The following is a 21,269-nucleotide window of genomic DNA, read 5'->3' on the forward strand; positions in this document are numbered from 1 at the left end:
CTGGTCTCGCACATAGATGGCAGGGATCCAGGTACTTAGACCATCATCTTCTGCCTTCCCACATGCATTGGCAGGGAACGTGATTGGAAGCAGAGCAGCCAGGACTCACAACTGCTCAGACATGGGATGCTGACTTTACAGGTGGTGGTCTAACCCTCTGTTCTTCAGTGCTGGCCCCAATAATTGACTTCTTGTGAGAAAAAAATTACATTGAAAAAACACATTAGAAGCTCAAGCCAGCATGTGAAAGTTTAGTCTAATGGTTAAGATGCCCACATTATCACACAACAGAGTGCCTGGGTTCAATTCTTGGTTCTGGCTTCTGACTCCAGTTTCCCAACTGTGTAGCCCCTGGGAAGCAGTGGTTTTGACTGAAGGAGTCTGGTTCTTAACCACCCACATGAGAGACCTGGATTGAATTCTCACCTCTTGGCTTTGGCCCCTGCTCAGCCCTGGCTCTTGTGGGCATTCAGCTGTTATGGGCATTTGGGGAGTGAACCAGCGGATGCGAGCTCCGTGTCTTTGCCTCTTTGGGTAAATGTCCAAAGAAAATGAAATCATCATATTGTAAAGATATCTGCACTCCAGTGTTTATTGTGGCATTATTCACAATAGCTAGGATATAGAATCAATCTAAGAGTTCAAAGATAAATGGATTAAGAAAATGTGGTACAGGGCTAATGTTATGGCATAGCTCCACTTTTGATCCAGCTCCCTGCTAATGGCCTGGAAAAATCAGTGGAAGATGGTCCAAGTGTTTGGGCCCCTGCTACCCATGTGGAAACCCTGGATAAAATTCTTGGCTCCTAACTTTGGCCTGGCCCAATGCTAACCATTGTGGCCATCTGTGGAGTGAACCAGTGGATAGAAGATCTCTCTCTCTTCCAAAATAAATAAATAAATTTTTAAAAAGAAGAAAATGTGGTATATGTACACAGTGTAATGCTATCAGGATTAATAAAGAGGGGCATACTCTAATTTGTGACGGCATGGATAAATATCACGGAGTACATTATGTTAAGTAGAGTAAGTCAAGCACAGAAAGACAAATACCACAAGATCTTGCTTATATGTGGAATTCTACAAGTTAAACTCATAGAAGTAGAAGATAGAATGGAAGTTATCAGAAGCTTGCACATAATGGTGACTATAACAACACATTGTATATTTAAAAATAGCTAAAAGAGAAAAAAATAAAAATAGCTAAAAGATATTTTAAATATTTTCACCACAAAAATCCTAAGAATGTGAGGTAATAGATTTGTGAAACAACTTGATCTACTCATTCCAAATGTAAGCATATATCAAAACATCACATTGTATACCATGAATACATACAATAATTATTTGTCAGTTAAAAATACAACTTTTTAAAGCAAAGAATATTTTTTTTTGCCCAGGCAGAGTTAGACAATGTGAGAGAGAGAGACACAGAGAGAGAGAGTTATAGACAGTGAGAGAGACAGAGAGAAAGGTCTTCCTTTCCTTTGGTTCACTCCCCAAGTGGCTACCACAGCCGGCGCGCTGCGCCGATCTGAAACCAGGAGCCAGGTGCTTCCTCCTGGTCTCCCATGAGGGTGCAGGGCCCAAGCACTTGGGCCATCCTCCACTGCCTTCCCGGGCCACAGCAGAGAGCTGGACTGGAAGAGGAGCAACCAGGACAGAATCCGGCGCCCCGACCGGGACTAGAACCTGCATGCCTGTGCCTCAGGTGGAGGATTAGTCTAGTGAGCTGCAGTGCCAGCAGGAAAGAATATTCTTTTTTTTTTTTTTTTTGACAGAGTGGACAGTGAGAGAGAGAGACAGAGAGAAAGGTCTTCCTTTGCCGTTGGTTCACCCTCTAATGGCCACCGCGGCTGACACGCTGCGGCCAGCGCACCACGCTGATCTGAAGGCAGGGGCCAGGTGCTTATCCTGGTCTCCCATGGGGTGCAGGGCCCAAGCACTTGGGCCATTCTCCACTGCACTCCCTGGTCACAGCAGAGAGCTGGCCTGGAAGAGGGGCAACCGGGACAGAATCCGGCGCCCCTACCGGGACTAGAACCTGGTGTGCCGGCGCCGCAAGGCGAGAATATTCTTAATGTAGGAGATTTGCAATATTGTTCTACAATAAAAGATAAGTATGTGACCCAGTGGATATAGTAATAAGCTGGATTCAGTCATTCTAGTGGATGAATATATATATATATATATATATATATAGTGGAATGACTGAATCCATGTTTTCATATATATATTCATATAGAATATATTCATATATAACAACATATATTATATTCATATATGAATATATAATATACATTATATTATGATCATATATATGAATTTATATGAATTATATGAATATATAATATATGAATAATTATATATATTCATATATATTATATTCATATATATATGAAAACATCATGTTGAACACTACAAATATATACAATTTTGTCAAAAACAATAATAAAATCAAAATTTTAGGTTATGGCTAGTGCAGTGTTCATAGGGAATGCTTAACTTTAAAAGTTTGTATTAGAAGAGACTTAAAAGCCATGGTTTAAAAATGCTTATTAAGGAACCAAGAAAGAAAGAAAGAAATTAAGAAAGAAATATAAATCAAAAGTAAGTAGAAGGAAGGAAATTATAAAGACAAAAAAAATTAATGAAAGTGAAAATAGCAGTAGAGAAAATTCAGTCTTTTGAGATGATCAACAAAATCAACATAGTTTATTATAGGTACCTCAACAAAATTTATTTACATTAATTTAATTAATTTAGATTTAAAAATTTTCTGTAGATATAGACTTTTATTCAATAACTGAGGTAGTCATATATAGATACATGTTTTTCAGGCCTAATCTGCAATTCTCTTGGCATTGTTCTTAAGCTGTTCCATACTTAAGTACTCACCTTCTTGAATTTCTTATAGATTCTAAAGAAAACTTGTTGATTGAGAAATGTTCTTACTCTCCAAAAAGTACTCTCCCAAAGTAAAATGAAGAGAAGGAAAAGAAAGCCTGCAATACCCATGATAATAAAATACTTTCCAAGCATACCCTTTTCCAAAGAGTAAATAGTCTTCTTAGTATCTGGAAAGACAGAGAAAGAGAAGGAAGGAGAGAAGACAAGAGAACTAATGTTACTGTGCAACACTGACACCGGAGATTTCCAGATACCCTTGCACTTAGTCTCCATTATTAGTAACCACATACATTAACATGCTAAACAACAGAATTAAGTGGCAATATTAACTAAAGTACCTCATTTGCTAATATTTCCTAATTTTTTTTTGACAGGCAGAGTTAGGCAGTGAGAGAAAGAGACAGAGAGAAAGGTCTTCCTTTCCGTTGGTTCACCCCCCAAATGGCCTCTATGGCCGGCACACTGTGCCGATCCGAAGCCAGGAGCCAGGTGCTTCCTCCTGGTCTCCCATGAGGGTGCAGGGCCCAAGGACCTGGGCCATCCTCCACTGCCTTCCCGGGCCACAGCAGAGAGCTAGACTAGAAGAGGAGCAACTGGGACACAACCAGCGCCCCAACCGGGACTATAACCCAGAGTGCCAGCGCCTCAGGTGGAGGATTAGCCTAGTGAGCCATGGCGCCGGCCAATATTTCCTAATTTTTAAAATATAATATTGTGTCTGTTCCATGAGCTAATCATAGATACAATATACTTAGCAATTGTGTCTTTTTTTAGTTCCATTTGGACATGACAATTTGTCATATTTTTTCTTGTTTTAAAGCCATTGAAATTTTTGAGAACTAGTATTTTGTAGAATACAAATTAGGAGATCTTCAAATGGAATCTGTCTAAGTTTGTTTATATTATGTTTCATGATTCAACTGGGATTATGGGCTTTTTAGAGGAAGACCACACAGGCAAAGTGCTATTTTTATCATATAAAAGAAAAAAATTATTGAATTATCATTGTTGATACTGACCTTGATCCACTTGGTTAAAGTAGTGTTTGTTAGTTTAATCTGCTGTATATTTCTTCCTCCTTCTCCCCTCTTTATAATGTGAATTATAAATATCAAGATCAAGTAAATACATTTAAACACCATTTAAATATCAAAATAAATATCAGAATTCCTTTGACATTTGTATCAAAATACTCTCACAGATTCTTTTTCAACTTTGAGTTGTAATCCAATACTATTTATCTTTTGCTCAGATTGTGCCAGTTTTGGCCATAAATCTGTACCATTTTTATGAATCATATGTTGTATTTATAGTTCATATATAAAAATACAATTAAATTTTGTGTTCATATTTTATTCAGCAACCACATTAAATTATTATAAAATTTAAAAATTTATTAGGATATTCTTTGGATTTCTGGGTAGACCATCATACCTAGTATTTTTTTCATTTCTCATACTTTATAACTGCTATCATATCAAAGATTATGTCATACATACATATAAATTTTAACATAATATCATGATACCCATCCCCAAATTAAAAGTTTGCAAATAACTTGCAAATACTTATGTGTGCCTCCAGTTTTCCATCCTCCAGAGGTGTTTGATAAATTGTATTCTGCATTCCTGTTTTATTTACATACAAGTGGGTCATTATATGTACATTTAAATTAATAATATTTGAAATTTATAAAAATATTTCATTCTCTATGTTGTCTTCTAGAACCTGTTTTCTCTTTATGCTTTTCTAAAATTCTCAAACATAAAATGGAATTGAAATAATAGTACAATAAACACCATTTCCTCTACTTAGGATCAACATTGTTACTGTCTTGTCATATTTGCCCCCTAGTTTTGTGTGAATGTTGGCTACTTGTTTCTGTTAGGAATTACTTTAAATTTTCATGGGCTATCAAAAACAGTAAGACTGTCCAATGAGGATAATGGGTTTAGAATTTTACTTGGTTGCTTAGTTTACGAAAGCTATTTCTGTTGGTAGAGTGAAATAAATTTTCTATATAAATGTCATTTTGCTGTGGAGTGAGAGACAGATGGTGATGGTAGTGTGGGCAAAGTTTGTATTTTATAATTTATTAATTTATGTTTATTATTTTCTTCATTATAAATTTTGGATGGTTAATTTTATGATATCATAAAATGCACTCATTTATCTTTTTTTAAATGGCTCTTAGTCATGAAAAGAGATGACTAAGATTATCTCAGTGTGGTTTGGAGGATCAGTATTCTGATCAGATTCTCTGAACTTCTAACATCTTGATTTAATGTTTCAGTACTTTAAAAAACTCTTGTTTTTGAAAAAGCAATATTTCTAAGAAAATAACAACTTGGAAGACAGAATTGTGCCTGGGGTGCTTGATCTTGTATAGAAAGAAAGAAAAATATAGCATAAGTTTAGGGTCCTACTGAGGCTATCAGATAATCAGAAAACAGCTAAAACTATAAATAAAAAAACCATAAGGATAAATGTGACTTTGGATCAAGCAATGGTTTCTTTGATATGACGCCTGAAGCATACAAGCAATTAAAGAAAGAACAGATAAATTAGGCTTCATCAAAACTGAAAACAATTGTGAACATAAGGACACTATCAACAAAGAGGAAAAACAGCCCATAGAAAGGGAGAAAATATTTGCATATCATACCTACGAGAACAGTCTAATATCCAGATTGGATAAAGACAAATCACCCAATTTAAAATGAGTACAGAGGGGCAGTAGTTGTGGTTCAGCAGATTAAACCACTACTTATGATGCCAGTATTCCATATCAGAGTGATGGTTTGAGTTTTCTGGCTCAACACCCTGCTAATATGCCTGGTAAAGCAGTGGTAGTGGGCCCATAGTGGGCTCCTGGCTTCAGCCTTGCCCAGTCGAAGCAGTTGTGGCCATGTGGGGAGATGGAAGATCTCTCTGTGTCTGTGTCTCTGTCATTTTGCCTTTCAAATACACACAAAAATAAATCTCAAAGTGAGTAAATAATTTGAATAGACATTTCTACAAAGAAGATAGACAAATGGACAACAGGCACATGAAATGATGTTCAGTATCACCAGACTAGAGTACTGCAAATCAAAACCATAATGGGATGCAACATCTACCAGTAATACTATAATAAAAAGAAATAGAAAATAACATGTGTTGGGGAGAATATGGAGAAGTTGAAACCTTCACACATTGCTGTATAAAAATAGTCCCATCTCCCATGGGACTCAATCATAAGTACTCACATCACTAGATTTTACTTTATTTTTTTTTTTATTTGACAGAGTTACAGACACTGAGAGAGACAGAGAGAGAGAGAGAGAGAGAGAGAGAGACAGAGAGAAAGGTCTTCCTTCTGTTGGTTCACTCCCCAAATGGCCGCTACGGACAGCGCTGTGCCAATCTGAAGCCAGGAGCCAGGTGCTTCCTCCTGGTCTCCCATGCGGGTGTACTTGGGCCATCCTCCACTGCCTTCCTGGGCCACAGCAGAGAGCTGGACTGGAAGAGGAGCAACCGGGACTAGAACCCAGTGCCCATGTGGGATGCTGGCACAGCAAGCGGAGGATTAACCAAGTAAGCCACGGTGTCGGCCCCACTAGATTTTACTTTAAATGTTTCTCTTTCTTTTTCCTACCTCAGCCTATCCCCTAAAGTTTACTGTCTGCACAATTTACATTTTCGAATACTGAGCTTCCCCCTGAGGTCACCAACTATTGTTTAGGTAGGACCAGACTTACTAATCACTCCTTTCCTTCCCACACTTTACACTCTCAGCACAAACAAGATATTTTCAAAATTATCTAATAAATGATAGTTTCATCATACAGATTTTAAAGCTAAAAACGCATGTTTACCCTTTCGTTTTTCACAAATAGTGTTCCTTTTTTTCTGTTACTTTCATTTGTGTTTCTTTTCTCATTGTACTGCTCTTTATCACCGGAATCACTACTTCCTGCCTTGACCTACTACTTATTAAGAAGCACAGTTGAGTCCTTCAGTGTGCCAGATCCTTCATTAGACACTGGGGATGGATTTTATTTTCCCAAATAAGCCATAGGCAGGTGAGAGTGTGACTAATGTGGTGGTGGTCGTGTAACACAAGTGTTAATGCAATGACAATACAAATCCTTCCCCTGGAGGTTCTTTCTCATAGAGAGGATCTCATAAAAGCTGTTTGACACAGGGCATGTGACATGGGGTGCCTACTCAGTTTCCTCGAAATGACTATAAAAACACAATGAGATTGTTATGAAGATTAAAGTCGTCCACATAAGCTAGAGGTCAATAATCAGTAGCTCTTGTTCTAGCTTTGATGACTGCTATAAATTTACCTTGGGCTTGCTTTTGAGGCTTTATCATATTTAAAGAGGTTTTCCCCAGGCTTACCAAATAACTAATGTACTGAACATGAGTCCTAACTCCTTCCTTGGAAGGAAGGGCAAGTTGCTTGTATGTTTTGTGGTCTGCACTGGAAGCTAATTTCCTAGAGGCTCAGATATACTTACTTTCTTTACTACAATTAAGGTAGGCAGAGGGAGTCTTTAGAGCGTTGCACAGTATCTTCAAACTGTAGATATTAGTATATTCACTGAGGCACTTTGCAAGGTTGTAATTGGGAAACAACAGTAACAAATTGCGTAGAAACTGTTTGGTGCCATTCGATAAACTTCGCACTTAAGAAAGGATGATAGAATCGGGTTACTTTAGAGGGAATGAACTATCAACAACATATCCCCAGTAACAATCAAGTCAAACTCTGGGAATTAAAAACCAAATGATTATTTTTGAAGAACACTAATTACTTCCAATATATTTGTTTCAGTTTGTAGCTGGTGATGCAGTTTGTGCTTTAACTGTAAAATTCTCAAGTCTTTTTGGTGAGATAAGACCATCTAGATCTTTTTTCTTTGTGAAAAGGATTTTAATTATTATTTACTTGAATGCTTTGTGGTGTAATTCAAATTTTTATTATTTCATATTTAGTAAATTGCCTTTTTTTCTAGAAATGTTACAGTTTATTCAAAGTTTCACATTTGCTGGTTGATACTTGTCATATCTTCCTATATTTTAATAGTATATTAACCATATGTGTGTATATGTAAATATATTTATAACCATATATACGTGTATATACATGTATATCCATACATCTATCTCCTTCTTATTCCTAATATTTTCTTCTTTTCTCGATGGACTTGCCATTTTGTCAATTTGGTGAGTTTTTTTTTATCTAACTACTATGGCCCTGTTGAAAATCTCTAAATTATCTATTAATCTTTGCTTTAATTTGTTCATTCCTTCTACTTTCTTTGATTTGTTTTTTTTCTAACTTTTAAATTCAGATGGTTTCTTAAGTTTTAGCCATTTTAATGTTAGCAGTTAAGGGTATAAAATTTCCTCCAAATAATTCTTTAGCTGTTGAGTATTTGTTACTCTTCAGTTATAAATATTTTCTAATTTCTGTTATGACTCCCTCTTTGGCCTATTAATTATGTACAAGCATTTTAAAATTCCTAATTGTGTGTTCTTTTCCCAGTTATCTTTTTGTTACTGATTTTTAATTTAATTGCATAATGGTCAATGAAAGAATCCTTTTAGTAGTCTTCATTGTCAGTTTCTGAAAGATTCCATGTGTTTTGAGGGTTCTATATGGACTTATTAACTCTATAGGTTGATGTATATCATTTACTCATTTACCTCCCACGTTAACCATCAATTACAAGAGAGGCGTGCTAAGATCTCCTGTGATGTATATTTTACCTCTTATTTCAAATAACTCTGGTAATTTTGACTTTTATACACTTACAGATTTTATAGCTAGGCAAATACAATTTTGGAATTCTTACAACTTCATGCTCAATTAATCTGCTATTATGTTGTGAACATGTTTTCCTCTAATGTTTTATTTTCTTTTTACATTAAAAAAAATATATATCCATTACTCCTGTCAGTACAATCACTCCAGTTTTATTTACATGATATATCCTTCATCATTCTTTACTTTTTCATCTTCATTTTTTAATGGTACCTCCTGTAAGCAGCATAAAATGAAAATTTGAGGTTGAGAAGTCTTCTAGAATGGCACCTGTCACTTATCTAAAAAGCATGTTTGTTGCCATTTAATTTTATTATGACACATTTGAGTTAATTACTCTCATCCTATTACCTTACTATTTATTCTCATTTTTCTGTTTTATTTATCCCTTCCTCCTTCCTATTTTGAGTATAATTTAGTTTCAAATTCTACTTCTTTTGTATTGATCATCTATTGTGTTTTGAAAGTTATACTTTAAAAATATTCTTTCAGTGGTTATATTGGACATTTAAACATACAGATTTCTCTCTGGCTGCCTCAAATATCTTCTCTTTTACTTTGGTGTTCTAGTTTCATGATGATTTGTCTAAGCAAGGATTAAAAAAGAAAAATTCAATGAACTTTCTGAAACTGGGAATTTCTCTTTGAACAATCCTGGAAATGCTCAATCACTTTCTTTTAAACACTATTTCTTTCCTTTTTATTATTATTTCTTTGTGGACATATATTGGACCTTCTCATTCCAGCCTCCTAAATTTTCCAGCTTCCTAAAATTTCCAAACTCAGATGCAAAATAGAATCCTTGCTATATGATGGCATTATAAGAGGAGATGGAGATAGAGAAGTAAGTCCTCTAACACTCAGGCTCAGTCCTATCATTTTAATATGAGAATCCTAGATCTGGCATGATACCTATCACTGGCAGGCACTCAACATAAGTATATTGAGTTCCATCAAGTACAGAATTTCCCCCAAACATAGAATCTAATTGCCTTCTAAAGATTTTAGATATCTGTAGGTCTATTACCACTTATTTGTTATTGCTATCTTCTTGGGAAGGAAGAAATTTTGTTTAGCCCTTATACTTACTGATATCTACCGAGTTGTCTATGAGGATGCAAATAGTGCCTGAAAAGTAGTTGAATAGGATCAGTTTGACATAGGCAGAAGTACTTCCAGAAAACAGGAAGCTCAACAGATACGTGAGGGGAATGGCAGACCAGCCAAATAGTGTGAAGATTAGCATTGTTTCCAGAATGTGATACTCCATGATGTAAATATTAAGTTTGTAGTATCTGAATACAATCTGAAACACAGAGGGCAAAGAGATAAAGGCAAGGTGAAGGACAAGTATAAAAAGAAACCACGTCAGAATATTTAGAGAAAGAGAGTAAATCTGGTTTTTATTTAGTTGAGAAGTATTCATTAATTAAGGCAATCTGCCACTTAAACATGCCTATAACATGGAATAAGTTAGTCCCCTGTCTTCCTCACCAGAGGACATTCCAGCGAGCAGAACCACTGTATGTTTTTTGCTTTCTACTTGGAACAGTTGTTTAATGAAAGTAAATCACAGACAGGATAGGCATTTGGCCTAGTAGCTACACCACTAGTTAAGATACTCATATCCTTATTGGATTGCCTGGATTTGACTGCTGGCACCAATTCCCACCTCCAGCTTCCTGCCAAAACACAGACCCTTGGTGGTGACGGTTCAATAGTGAGATCCCTACCACCCATAAGGGAGATCTGGATTGAATTCTCACTTCCCAATTTTGGGTGTTTGGGGTAATTGAGGAGTAAATCAGCAGGTGAGAGCTCTATGTCTGTCCATTTCTGGTCTGCCTCTCAAATAGAGAAAAACAAAAAGTTCCTACACAAAGTCAGTATACTTCTCCCCAATAATAATAATAATGGGTGCAGGGGGCCCAAGCACTTGGGCTGTCTTCTGCTGCTTTCCCAGGTGAATTAGCAGGGAGTTAGAGTGGAAGTGGAGCAGCCGACACTGGAACTAGCGCCCATATGGGATGTCAGCATTGCAGGTAGCAGCTTTACAAGCTAAGCCACAATTTGGACCCACAGATAATCTGACCTTCCTCTTTCCTATTTTTATGCCTTTAATTTCATTCTCTCGCTTAATATTTGGCTAAAACTTCTAGTACTATTGTGAATAAGAGCATGAGAGTAAACACCCTTGTCTGGTTCTAGACTTTAGAGGAAATGCTTACAGCTTTCCTCCTATTCAATGTGATGCGGGTTGAGGGATTGTTCTATATATGATTTTGAGGTATGCTTCTTTGGTATCTAATTTCTTCAAGTTTTTTTTTTTTTGAAATCACGAATAGATGTTAAATCTTCTGAGTGCCTTTTCTATGTCTACTGAGATGATAAGATTTATATCTTTCACTCTGTTAGTATGATGTATTGTTTATTGATTTACATTTGTTGAACCATCCCTGCATCTCTGAGATACATCTCCCTTGATCATGATGAATGATTTTTTTGATGTGTTGTTGGATTCAATTTTTAGTATTATTACATCTAACTTCATCAGAAATATTGATCTAAAGTGTGTGTGTGTGTGTGTGTCCGTCCTTGTCTTCTTTTGAATCAGGGTAATGCTGGCTTTTAGAATGAGTTTGGAAGGGGTCTCATCCTTTTAATTTTTTTTTTTTTTTTTTTTGGCAACAGATTGAGAAGAATTGTTGTTAGTCATCCTTAAAAGTTGGTAGAATTCAACAATTAAGCCATCTGGTTCTGTGCTTTTCTATGCTGGAAAACTTCTGATTCCCAATTCAATTCTAGTAACCATTACTGGTCTATTTAAGTTTTCTATGACTTAATGGTTCAATCATATTAAGGTACATACATTCAGAAATTTATGAATTTTTGTCTAGGCTTTCTAATTTATTGATATATAGCTGTTCATAATAGTTCTTTCTTTTTAAATTTTTTTGACAGGCAGAGTGGACAGTGAGAGAGAGAGAGAGAAAGGTCTTCCTTTGCCGTTGGTTCACCCTCCAATGGCTGCCGCTGCCGGCGCGCTGCGGCCGGCGCATCGCACTGATCCAAAGCCAGGAGCCAGGTGCTTCTCCTGGTCTTCCATGGGGTGCAGGGCCCAAGCACTTGGGCCATCCTCCACTGCACTCCCTGGCCACAGCAGAGAGCTGGCCTGGAAGAGGGGCAACCAGGACAGAATCCGGCGCCCCAACTGGGACTAGAACCCAGTGTTCCAGCGCCGCAGGTGGAGGATTAGCCTATTGAGCCGTGGCGCTGGCCCATAATAGTTCTTAATGATTTCTTCTATTTTTATCACTTTATTATCTCTTTTTTCATCTATTTTAATATTTTTCTTAGTTTAGCTAAAGATTTATCAATTTTATTCTCAGAAAAACTTCATTTCATTGATGTTTTCTAATTTTTAAAGTTTTATTTATCTCTGTTATGATCTTTATTATTTCTTTTTACTAACTTTTAGTTTGGTTTATTTTTTTTATGTGTCCTTGAGATGCACTGTTTGGTTTCTTGATATGTTTCTATTCTTTAATATAAATGCTTATTGCTATAAACTTCTACCCTAATACAGCTCTTCTATGTCCCATAAATTCTGGTGTGTTTTATGGCCTTTCATACTAGTTAAAAGGTTTTTCTTTTCATCTCTTCAATGACTCATTTTTTAGTCAGTAGGATATTGTTCAGTCCCCAGGTATTTGTATAATTTCTAGATTTTTTTTGCTGTTAATTTCTATTTTTAATTCTATTGTGTAATAAAAGATATGATTTGATTTTTAAAAACTTGTTAAATCTTGCTTTGTGGTACATGTAGTCTATCCTAGAGAATGTGCAGAAGAAAACAATGTGTATTCTGCAGCTGTTGGATAGGAGGTCTGTAAATGTTAGGTCCATTTGGTCTGTAGTATAGTTTAATGTTTCTTTGTTGATTTTTCATCTGAATCATCTGTCCATTATTGGAAGTCCCTCAGCATTATTTATTGGAATTTGTTTTCCCTTTAGATCTAATAGTGTCTTTTTTATAAAATTAGATGCATTGCCATTTGATGCATATACATGTACAATTGTCATGTCTTCTTTCTGAATCTGATCCCTTGATCTTTGTCTCTTTTTATAGCTTTTGTCTAAACTCTATATTGTTTCATATAACTGCTCCTGCTTGCTTCTGGTTTCCATTTGCATAGGATATCTTTTTCTGTCCTTTTGTTTTCAGACTATTTGTGTCTTTAGTGGGGATGTGAGTTTCCTGTAGGTATTGTGTTGTTGGGTCTTGTTTCTTAATTGACTCATCCAATCTGTTTCCTTTGAGAATTCAATCCATTTCCATCAGAGTTATTATTGACAAGTAATGACATTGTAGTCATTAAAATTATCTTCCCTTTGTTTTGAATACCTTTTTTTTGAGTGTGTTTTTCACATGTTTTTATGATGGTTGTTATCTTTGGCTTGTGTATGTAAGACTCACTTAAGCATCTTTTGTTAGGGTGGTCTTGTGCTGATGAATCCCTTCAGTTTTTGTTTGTCTTGTAAAGTATCCATCATTTAAGAAAGGTAAGTTCACTGAGTTAAGTATTCTTGGTTGGCAAATGTTTTCTTTCAAAACCTAGAAAATGTCATTTCATATCCACTTGGCCTGTAAGGTTTCTATTGAAAAATCTGTCAATCTAATGAAAGGTCCCTTAAAATATTTTAAAAGATTTTATTTATTTATTTGAGAAGTGAATTACAGACAGTGAGATGGAGAGACAGAGATAAAGGTCTTTCATCTGCTGGTTTACTCCCCAAATGGCCACACAGGCTGGAGCTGTGCTGATCTGAAGCCAGGAGCCAGGAGCTTCTTCCAGTCTACCACGCAGGCACAGGCAACCAAAGACTTGGGCCATCTTCCACTGCTTTCCTAAGTCATAGCAGAGAGCTGGAATGGAAGAGGAGCAGCCGGGACTAGAACTGGTTCCACATGGGATGCTGGCGCTGCAGGTGGTAGCTTTACCCGCTATGCCACAGTGCTAGCCTCAAGGCCCCTTAAAATTAACCTGATACTTTTCTCTTACAGATTTTAGAATTCTCTTTGTCCTCTGTTTTTGAGAATTTGACAGTCATATATCACAGAAATGAACTTTTTTTAAAAAAGATTTATTTATTTATTTGAAAATCAGAGTTACACAGAGAGGAGAGGCAGAGAGAGAGAGAGGTCTTCCATCTGATGGTTCACTCCCCAATTGGCCGCAACGGCTGGAACTCCACTGATCTGAACCAGGAGCCAGGAGCTTCTTCCTGGTCTCCCATGCAGGTACAGCGGCCCAAGGGCATGGGCCATCTTCTACTGCATTCCCAGGCCATAGCAGAGAGCTGGATGGGAAGTGGAGCAGCCGGGACTTGAACCAGTGCCCATATGGGATGCTGGCACTTCAGGCCAGGGCGTTAACCCGCTGCGCCACAGTGCTGGCCCACAGTGATAACTTTTGTGGTCATTCTATTTGACATCCTATGATCCTCTTGTATTTGGATGTCCATATCTTTCTCTGTATTGGGGACATTTCCAACTGTTATGCCATTTAATAGGCTTTCTAAGCTTCTTTTCTTTGTCCTCTGGAATCCTCATTGTTGAATCGTTATTTGTTTAATGGTGTTCCAAATGTCCCAGATATGTTTTTGGTCTGACTTGGGTATTTCAAATTACTGTGTTCAAGTTCAAATATTCTTTGTTCTGCTTGTTCTGGTCTGCTGTTAAAGCTTTTGATTTGACTTTTTTTTTTCACTTCCTGAGTCTTTCATGTCCAAGATTTTTTTTTTTTTTGGTTCAAATTCAAAATCTCTTCTTTTTTACTGAATTCATCATTCTTGTCATGCATTGGGGATTTCTTTCAATTTTCTGTCTGTATTCTCTTGAACCTCTGAGTGTTACACTCATTCTTTTGAATTATTTAACAGATGTTACCTCAGTCTCTTTTTCTTTTGAATCTCTTACCAAAACATTATTATGTTCCTTTGTTGGTGTCATACTGTGTACTTCCTATGTGTGTACACTGATATTTGCACATCTAGTGGATTAGTTATTTCTGTCAGTTTTAATGAGTGGGTTTTATGGAAACAGGTTTTTGAAGACACTTCTTCAGGTATCACTTTAATAAGCTGTTTTATCTTTATTTTCAGTTGGGTGCTAAGTAGTCTCCCTGTATCTTTTATAGCCATTGATTGTAGTAGCAGTGGGGCTATGGAGAGTTCCTCTCAGACTCAGCAAGAGTGTGTATATCTCAGTAACAGGCCATGGGGAAAGGTCCATGGTCAATGGGACAACTGTTTTCAGTCCACTTGTGCATCACACCAGGGTGCAGGTCTTTGCCTGGTGCAGAGCAGACAGAAAGGCTGCATCTGTGAGCAGATACAGAGCCATTTGAGCTTTACCTGGTGCTGAGTCTCACCACAGCGGGTTCTACTTTCTAGTGGCTTTAGTCTTGTTCTGCCTATGCTGGAGGTTGGGGAGAGGGGATCAGGCTGAAGCCATGAGCCTAGAACTCCATCTGGGTCTTCCACATGAGAAGCAAGGACTCAAGTACTTGAGCCTTCATCTACTGCTTACCAGGAGAGGCGTTAGCAGGAAGCTGGATCGGAAGCAGAGGTGGTGGTACTCAAATCAGGAATTCTGGTATGGGATATGGGCATCCTAAACTGTGACTTAACCACTGTGCCAGACACCTGCCCCTGTTTTTGATAAAAGCCATCCCAACAGATATGATACCTCAAGGTTTTGGTTCACATTTCCATAATTAGAAAAATTGAGCATGTTTTGTATACTTTTAGGCCATCTGTATATTTTCTTTGGAGAAATGTCTATATAATTTCTTTAACATTGTTGGATTATGTTCTGGAATGCTCCTTTCACTAGGGAGTAGTGTGGTATACATTCAAATATGTTTTATTTTTGCTGTGATTCCTCATTACATGGGTATGAATGTCATGGGAATAAGAAAAATAAATCTCATTTAGCTCCCCAGTCTAAAATGTGTTCTCCAATGCACTTACTCCCATAATGTTCAGGATTGGAAATCACTGGGCACTAACTTAGCTTCCCAATAGTGATCAGGCACACAGTGCTCCAACAGGGCTGTGGGATAGAATTTAGATTTGTATTTTAACAAAACAACACTGAATCCTAAGAAGTGTCAAGATGATAGCAGGTATTCAATAACATTTTAAAAATAAATTGATGAAACTCAAAGGAAAACTATAGAAGCTGGCAGTGGTATAAGAAGAGTCAGAAGGACTACCAGGGAGTAAAACCTGACAAGACTGAGTATATGAGACACAGGAAATAGTTTTCAACCTATAGAGCAATTTTGATAGCACAAGTTGATAAGAAGATAAATTGGAAGCTGGTTCAGGAAAAATCAGTGTGCTGTTGCCAAAAAAAAAGGAATTTTCTCCTGATAAAGCATATAGGAGAGACAGTTTCTGCAGAGAAAATTTGGAATGTATTTTCTGAGGTAATGAGAAAACATGATTTACTGGCAGAGCTAGGTTTATGGAATCATTAGAATAGAAATTTTCCATGTGGTAGAGAAAGAAAACAAGCTCAAGAAACTTTATCTAACACTCACCATTAGTAATAAGAAAGAAATGAAGAAGATGATGAAATCACACAGTAAAGCAGAAATCCAGTACACAAAGACAGAGGTTCCACTCAAAAACTGGATATGCTTTGCCTTAGAAGTTTTCTCAGTCACTGTCAGGAGACAAAATCCACTGATCAGAATAGCCACACCAAGCTGTATATTGGAGGCCACCATATTTCCATTTTCAGTTCTACAGAATAAGGAACAAAAGAAGATATATCACAAAATTAACAAGGCAGAAAATATACATTTCTATCAATAGCTGTCTTGGGAATGTAAATGTTATAATACAGGCTGGGAAGTGTAACACTCAATTCTATTGAAAAGAACAGCATACCTTTCCTTATCTTTACTGTTAGGGCGTGGCTGAGGTTTGTTGGACACTGTTAAGGAAGCATCCTTGCCAGAAACTGACATGGACAGAACGTTGTCTAACACTGCTAGGGCCACAGATGGTGAATGATATGCTTCATTGTTGAACAGAACAGTAAATACTGTCTCATTTGTTTTCACCTCAATGGAAAGCGCGATAATATATAAACGATTATCACTATTTTCCATTAAGAAATTCAGTAGATCACCTAGGATAAGGAAACAAGATTGGTCAGTGTTTCCACAATTCAGGTAACCTACAAAAGATGCCTGTAAAGAGGAACAAATAGTTTTCTCATACCTTTCAATTTCCCACAATGATTGCTTAAAACAATTGCCATTCTCCTCAAGTACATTAATCCATCATTAAGTCTGAAAATCTCAGTTCATAGTAATAATGTAAACTACAATTGCAATGAGAAAACAGAATAGATCTCTCAACTTGCTTATCTGCCTTACATGGATTTTTAAGTAGTTCACTTACAGCACTGATTGCTTATCTTAGAGCTGACAAAATCTTCCTCCACAAAGCAAGGAAAACTAAAAAATGTTTAAAGAACCTACTTGAGTGCATTAGAGTTCTAGAAAAGCAATATACAGTTGAGGACTAAGACCTTGGGAAGAATAAAATGCACTGAAGTTAGTCCAACATTTTACAACTCTTTTTTTCTTTAAGGCTTTAATATGATTTATAAATGGTAGGAATGCCTGAATAAAATTTCAAGTTGTCAACAGGGACTTTGTTGGAGTGGTATACCCTAATAGTAGTGAGGAAGAAGTACAAGAGACATTCAAAGAGTTCATGAAAAAATGAGTATTGTGAAAAAATGCATTGATTTCAAAATTTTTATATCAAAATAAACATATCTTTCAATTACACATATCCATGAGCTCATTGAAATACCCATATAGACTAATTCTTAAGTATTTTCAATACAACCTCAAACCACTTTGATTCCTGATTAGATTTAGATCTTCCCTCAATCTTAACTACCTTAAATAAAATCTCTGGAAAAGATAAACTCATGTAGAATTTTTATAACTTTCATTGATATATTTGCCATTGAATTAACAAATTATAGGTATACTAAGAAACAGAACCAAGAGAAAGCACAGATAACAGAAAGAAATTCACAGGTGCACAAGAGAGAATTTACCAAATGTTGATATCAGAATTAAAAATCAAATCAATACTTCAATATATAATACAAAGCAGATTAAAAACAAGTAAAGAGTAGATAAGGGAAATGGAAGAGAGTTGATTAAAAAATATCAAGGAGAGCTAGATGACATCTAGCCTAGTGACTTATTTGATTCTGGATTTACTCTTTCCCTCACATTCAGTTCAGTTTGATATTATATTTGATTTTATGCTTATTTTGTGTCAGGAGTTGAGTAAGGTGCTGGAGATAGAAAGGAAGTCTTTGCTTCTTATAATCTAGTTTGAGAGATAGATGAAAAATACACAATTGTAACAGTGTGATAAACTGCATAAAAGAGGGATGTACCTAAATTATGGAAGATGAGGAAACATTTAGTTCTGTTTGGAAAGGAAAACAATATTTTTATGTTATTATTGTGCTATATTACTTCCTAAAGCTCATATCAACTTATTTCATGGCTATGATTAAAGAGTTACTAGTGTTCCTCCCAGTTATAATTAAGAAAATTAGATATGAGACATTAGGTAGGCATGTATTTCCTCATTGGAAAACATTTTCCTATAGTTTGGGCAAAGAGAAAGAGCAATTTCTAAAGAATTTTTGCCCTTTCTGTACACTAAAGATTAAGAAGTAAAAAAGGCATGAAATTTGTAATACAGGGAAACCATATAAAACTAGTAGTATGCAGTATAAAAGGCTCTTTGGCTAAGAAAATAAGAAAAGCTTAGAAATTACACGAAATTTTCTTAAAGCAAAATTAGTCTGTTGGAGCCTAAAGACCGTATCTCTATGCTCAGATTATTTTTAGCTAATGAACAGAAAGATAACATTCAATTGAAAATAGAGATTGATGGGGCTATTACATTGTTCCATTAAGTTTTTAGTCTCACTATTTGTATAACAGAACATATTCAGTTAATCATTTTTATATTTTTAAATGTGAATAGTGTACTGTATTACAAAAATAATCATTGTATGAATCAGAGAACCTCTTTACATGTATTGTTGGTTTAATAGTGTTCCTCTCTTATTATTGTAAGACAGGAGGAATAGGGATAATTATTTGCAATCAGCTAATCAATTATTTGTGGATTGTTAAACAGAATTTCGTTTTTAAGGAGCAATCAACACTTCCAAATACATTTTCACCCCCTCACAACACATCCTGAAGAACACAGAATAATCAAAGCAGACTTGCTATTCCTGTAGAGCGTTTGCTAACCTAAAGGACCACTGTCCATCAGGTGGCAATTACAGGAAAGAACATGGTATCTGTGAGGAAACGATTATACTTGAAAGAAAATAGACTTTTTTCAGAGAGGTAATGTGGTACAGTGAGTTCTAAGTTTGTGGATTCAAGGCAGATCAGGCTAAATTCAAGTCTCTATATTTCAGATAAGAGTCGGAGAACTCAAAAGGCTTCCATAGCCTTGGAAACTCATGACTGGAGCATAGGGAGATTACTGATGCCATAAACAGGAGTGTCAATTTGTAAAGTCAACAACAGGAGTCACTGTGCACTCACTCCTCATGTAGGATCTCTGTCCTTAATGTGCTGTACATTGAGATTTAATGCTATAACGAGTACTCAAACAGTATTTTTCACTTTGTGTTTCTATGTGGGTGCAAACTGTTGAAATCTTTACTTAATGTTTACTAAACTGATCTTCTGTATATATAGTATTTGAAAATGAATCGTGATATGAATGGAAGGGGAGAGAGAGCGGGAAAGGGGAGGGTTGCGGGTGGGAGGGAAGTCATTGGGGGGTGGAGGGAAGCCAATGTAGTTCATAAGCTGTACTTTGGAAATCTATATTCATTAAATAAAAGTTAAAAAAAAGTTCTGCAAATAAGCAATAAAAAAGTCTCTATATTTCCTAGATGATTGATGTGAGACAAATTATTTGACTCACTCAAATGTTAGTGCTTCATTTAAATGAGGGTAGTAAAAATATATACAAACATGATGACTTCAAATTAAATGATATACAGGTAAATATTTTACTAAAAAACACAACAAAATAATACTCAATAACAAATTAGACAATGCAAACTATGACTATTTCTATCTTAAAAATAAATGTTCTTAGTTACTAGTCCACTAAGTCTTCCAGAATTCTTCTTAATTCATGCTTAATTTCTCAGCAACTATTGGCACTATGGGTTCTTTCTCTCTCTCTCTCTCTCTCTACCTCCCTCCCTCATTCCCTCCCTCTCTCTTTTTACTTGAAAGGAATAACAAATGCCTTGTATTTAATCCACAACCAAAATGCATCCACTAAAAATTTACTGTTACAGCTAGTAGCCTTATAGAGGGCATTTCTTGATTCACTTAACTACTTCTAGAATATTGATGACTAGCAGAAAAAAATGTAGCAAATAGTCAAATATAGTTAAGATCCTTCTTTGGAAGTAGCACAATCAGATTATCTAACAGCAGTCCTTTTTAATTTTTATTTTTTCTTAATGGATCTTACCTTTCACTTCTTTAAGTTTTTGTTTCTCAGATATTAGCTTACTCTCAAGGAGTTTTAAAAAATTTGTAGTCAAATCAGAATTTCCAGAAATAGAATAAGGCACAATGGTCTGACCATATTCACCCAAATCCATTTTTCTAGCCTTCTCTTCAGCATTTGAAGGGTTAGCAACCTCAAACAGAAAGGCAAAGGAAGCTGCAAGTCCCAGTACCTGTACCAAAACCAGTTTCCAATTGCGCCAACTGAACATTATTCTCTTTAAGAACATGGCACGAAACTGTTGGCAGTAGAGGGAGCACTAAAGAAGGGAGAAATAAAACATGATGATAGTCATAGACCTAAACTTATCATTCATGGTGAAATTAATTAAGATGAATGCATTGAAATTTTCTGATACAAACACACATGGTATAATCATATAAACTTTATATACATACATACTTGGAATCTGAAGCACAGATGATAGAACACACTAGTATCTTTTGTCAGAATAAGGCAGGAGAGAAAAAGCTATGGATTATTTTTTGTAAACAGAGTTTCACTGGAACACAGCTATGTCCACTCACTGCTGGATTGTCATGGTAGCTTTCATAATACAATGACAAAGTTGAATAGCTGTGATGGAGACAATATGGCCCACAAAACCTTCAACATTTGTGGGATCTACCTAAAGTTTGCCAATTTCTGCTATTTGATTTTTTGGAAATTTTTATAAGATTTATTTATTTATTTATTTGAAAGGCTGAGTTACAGAGAGGCAGAGGCAGAGAGAGAGAGAGAGAGAGGTCTTCCATCTGCTGGTTCACTCCTCAGATGGCTGCAACAGCCCAATTTGTGCCAATCTGAAGCCAGGAGCCAGGAGCTTCTTCCAGGTCTCCCACATGGGTGCAGGGGCTCAAGGACT

General features: G+C 36.2%; 1 protein-coding gene across 4 annotated transcripts in view; it reads right to left on the reverse strand.

The window, feature by feature from the left end:
* Positions 1 to 21,269, reverse strand: part of LOC100353012 (phospholipid-transporting ATPase ABCA3) — a 123,510-nt gene that overhangs the window by 17,311 nt on the left and 84,930 nt on the right. For all 4 annotated transcript variants that reach the window (XM_017342510.3, XM_051847877.2, XM_051847878.2 and 1 more), the window contains 6 exons: positions 20,366 to 20,663; positions 16,691 to 16,934; positions 16,339 to 16,543; positions 9,818 to 10,034; positions 7,419 to 7,586; positions 2,899 to 3,077 (listed from right to left, as the gene is read on the reverse strand). In XM_017342510.3, coding sequence (XP_017197999.2) covers positions 2,899 to 3,077; positions 7,419 to 7,586; positions 9,818 to 10,034; positions 16,339 to 16,543; positions 16,691 to 16,934; positions 20,366 to 20,663 — 1,311 coding nt within the window. The remainder of the gene's footprint in view (positions 1 to 2,898; positions 3,078 to 7,418; positions 7,587 to 9,817; positions 10,035 to 16,338; positions 16,544 to 16,690; positions 16,935 to 20,365; positions 20,664 to 21,269) is intronic.

This window comes from Oryctolagus cuniculus, chromosome 19, assembly GCF_964237555.1.
Source record: "Oryctolagus cuniculus chromosome 19, mOryCun1.1, whole genome shotgun sequence".
Classification (NCBI taxonomy): domain Eukaryota; kingdom Metazoa; phylum Chordata; class Mammalia; order Lagomorpha; family Leporidae; genus Oryctolagus; species Oryctolagus cuniculus.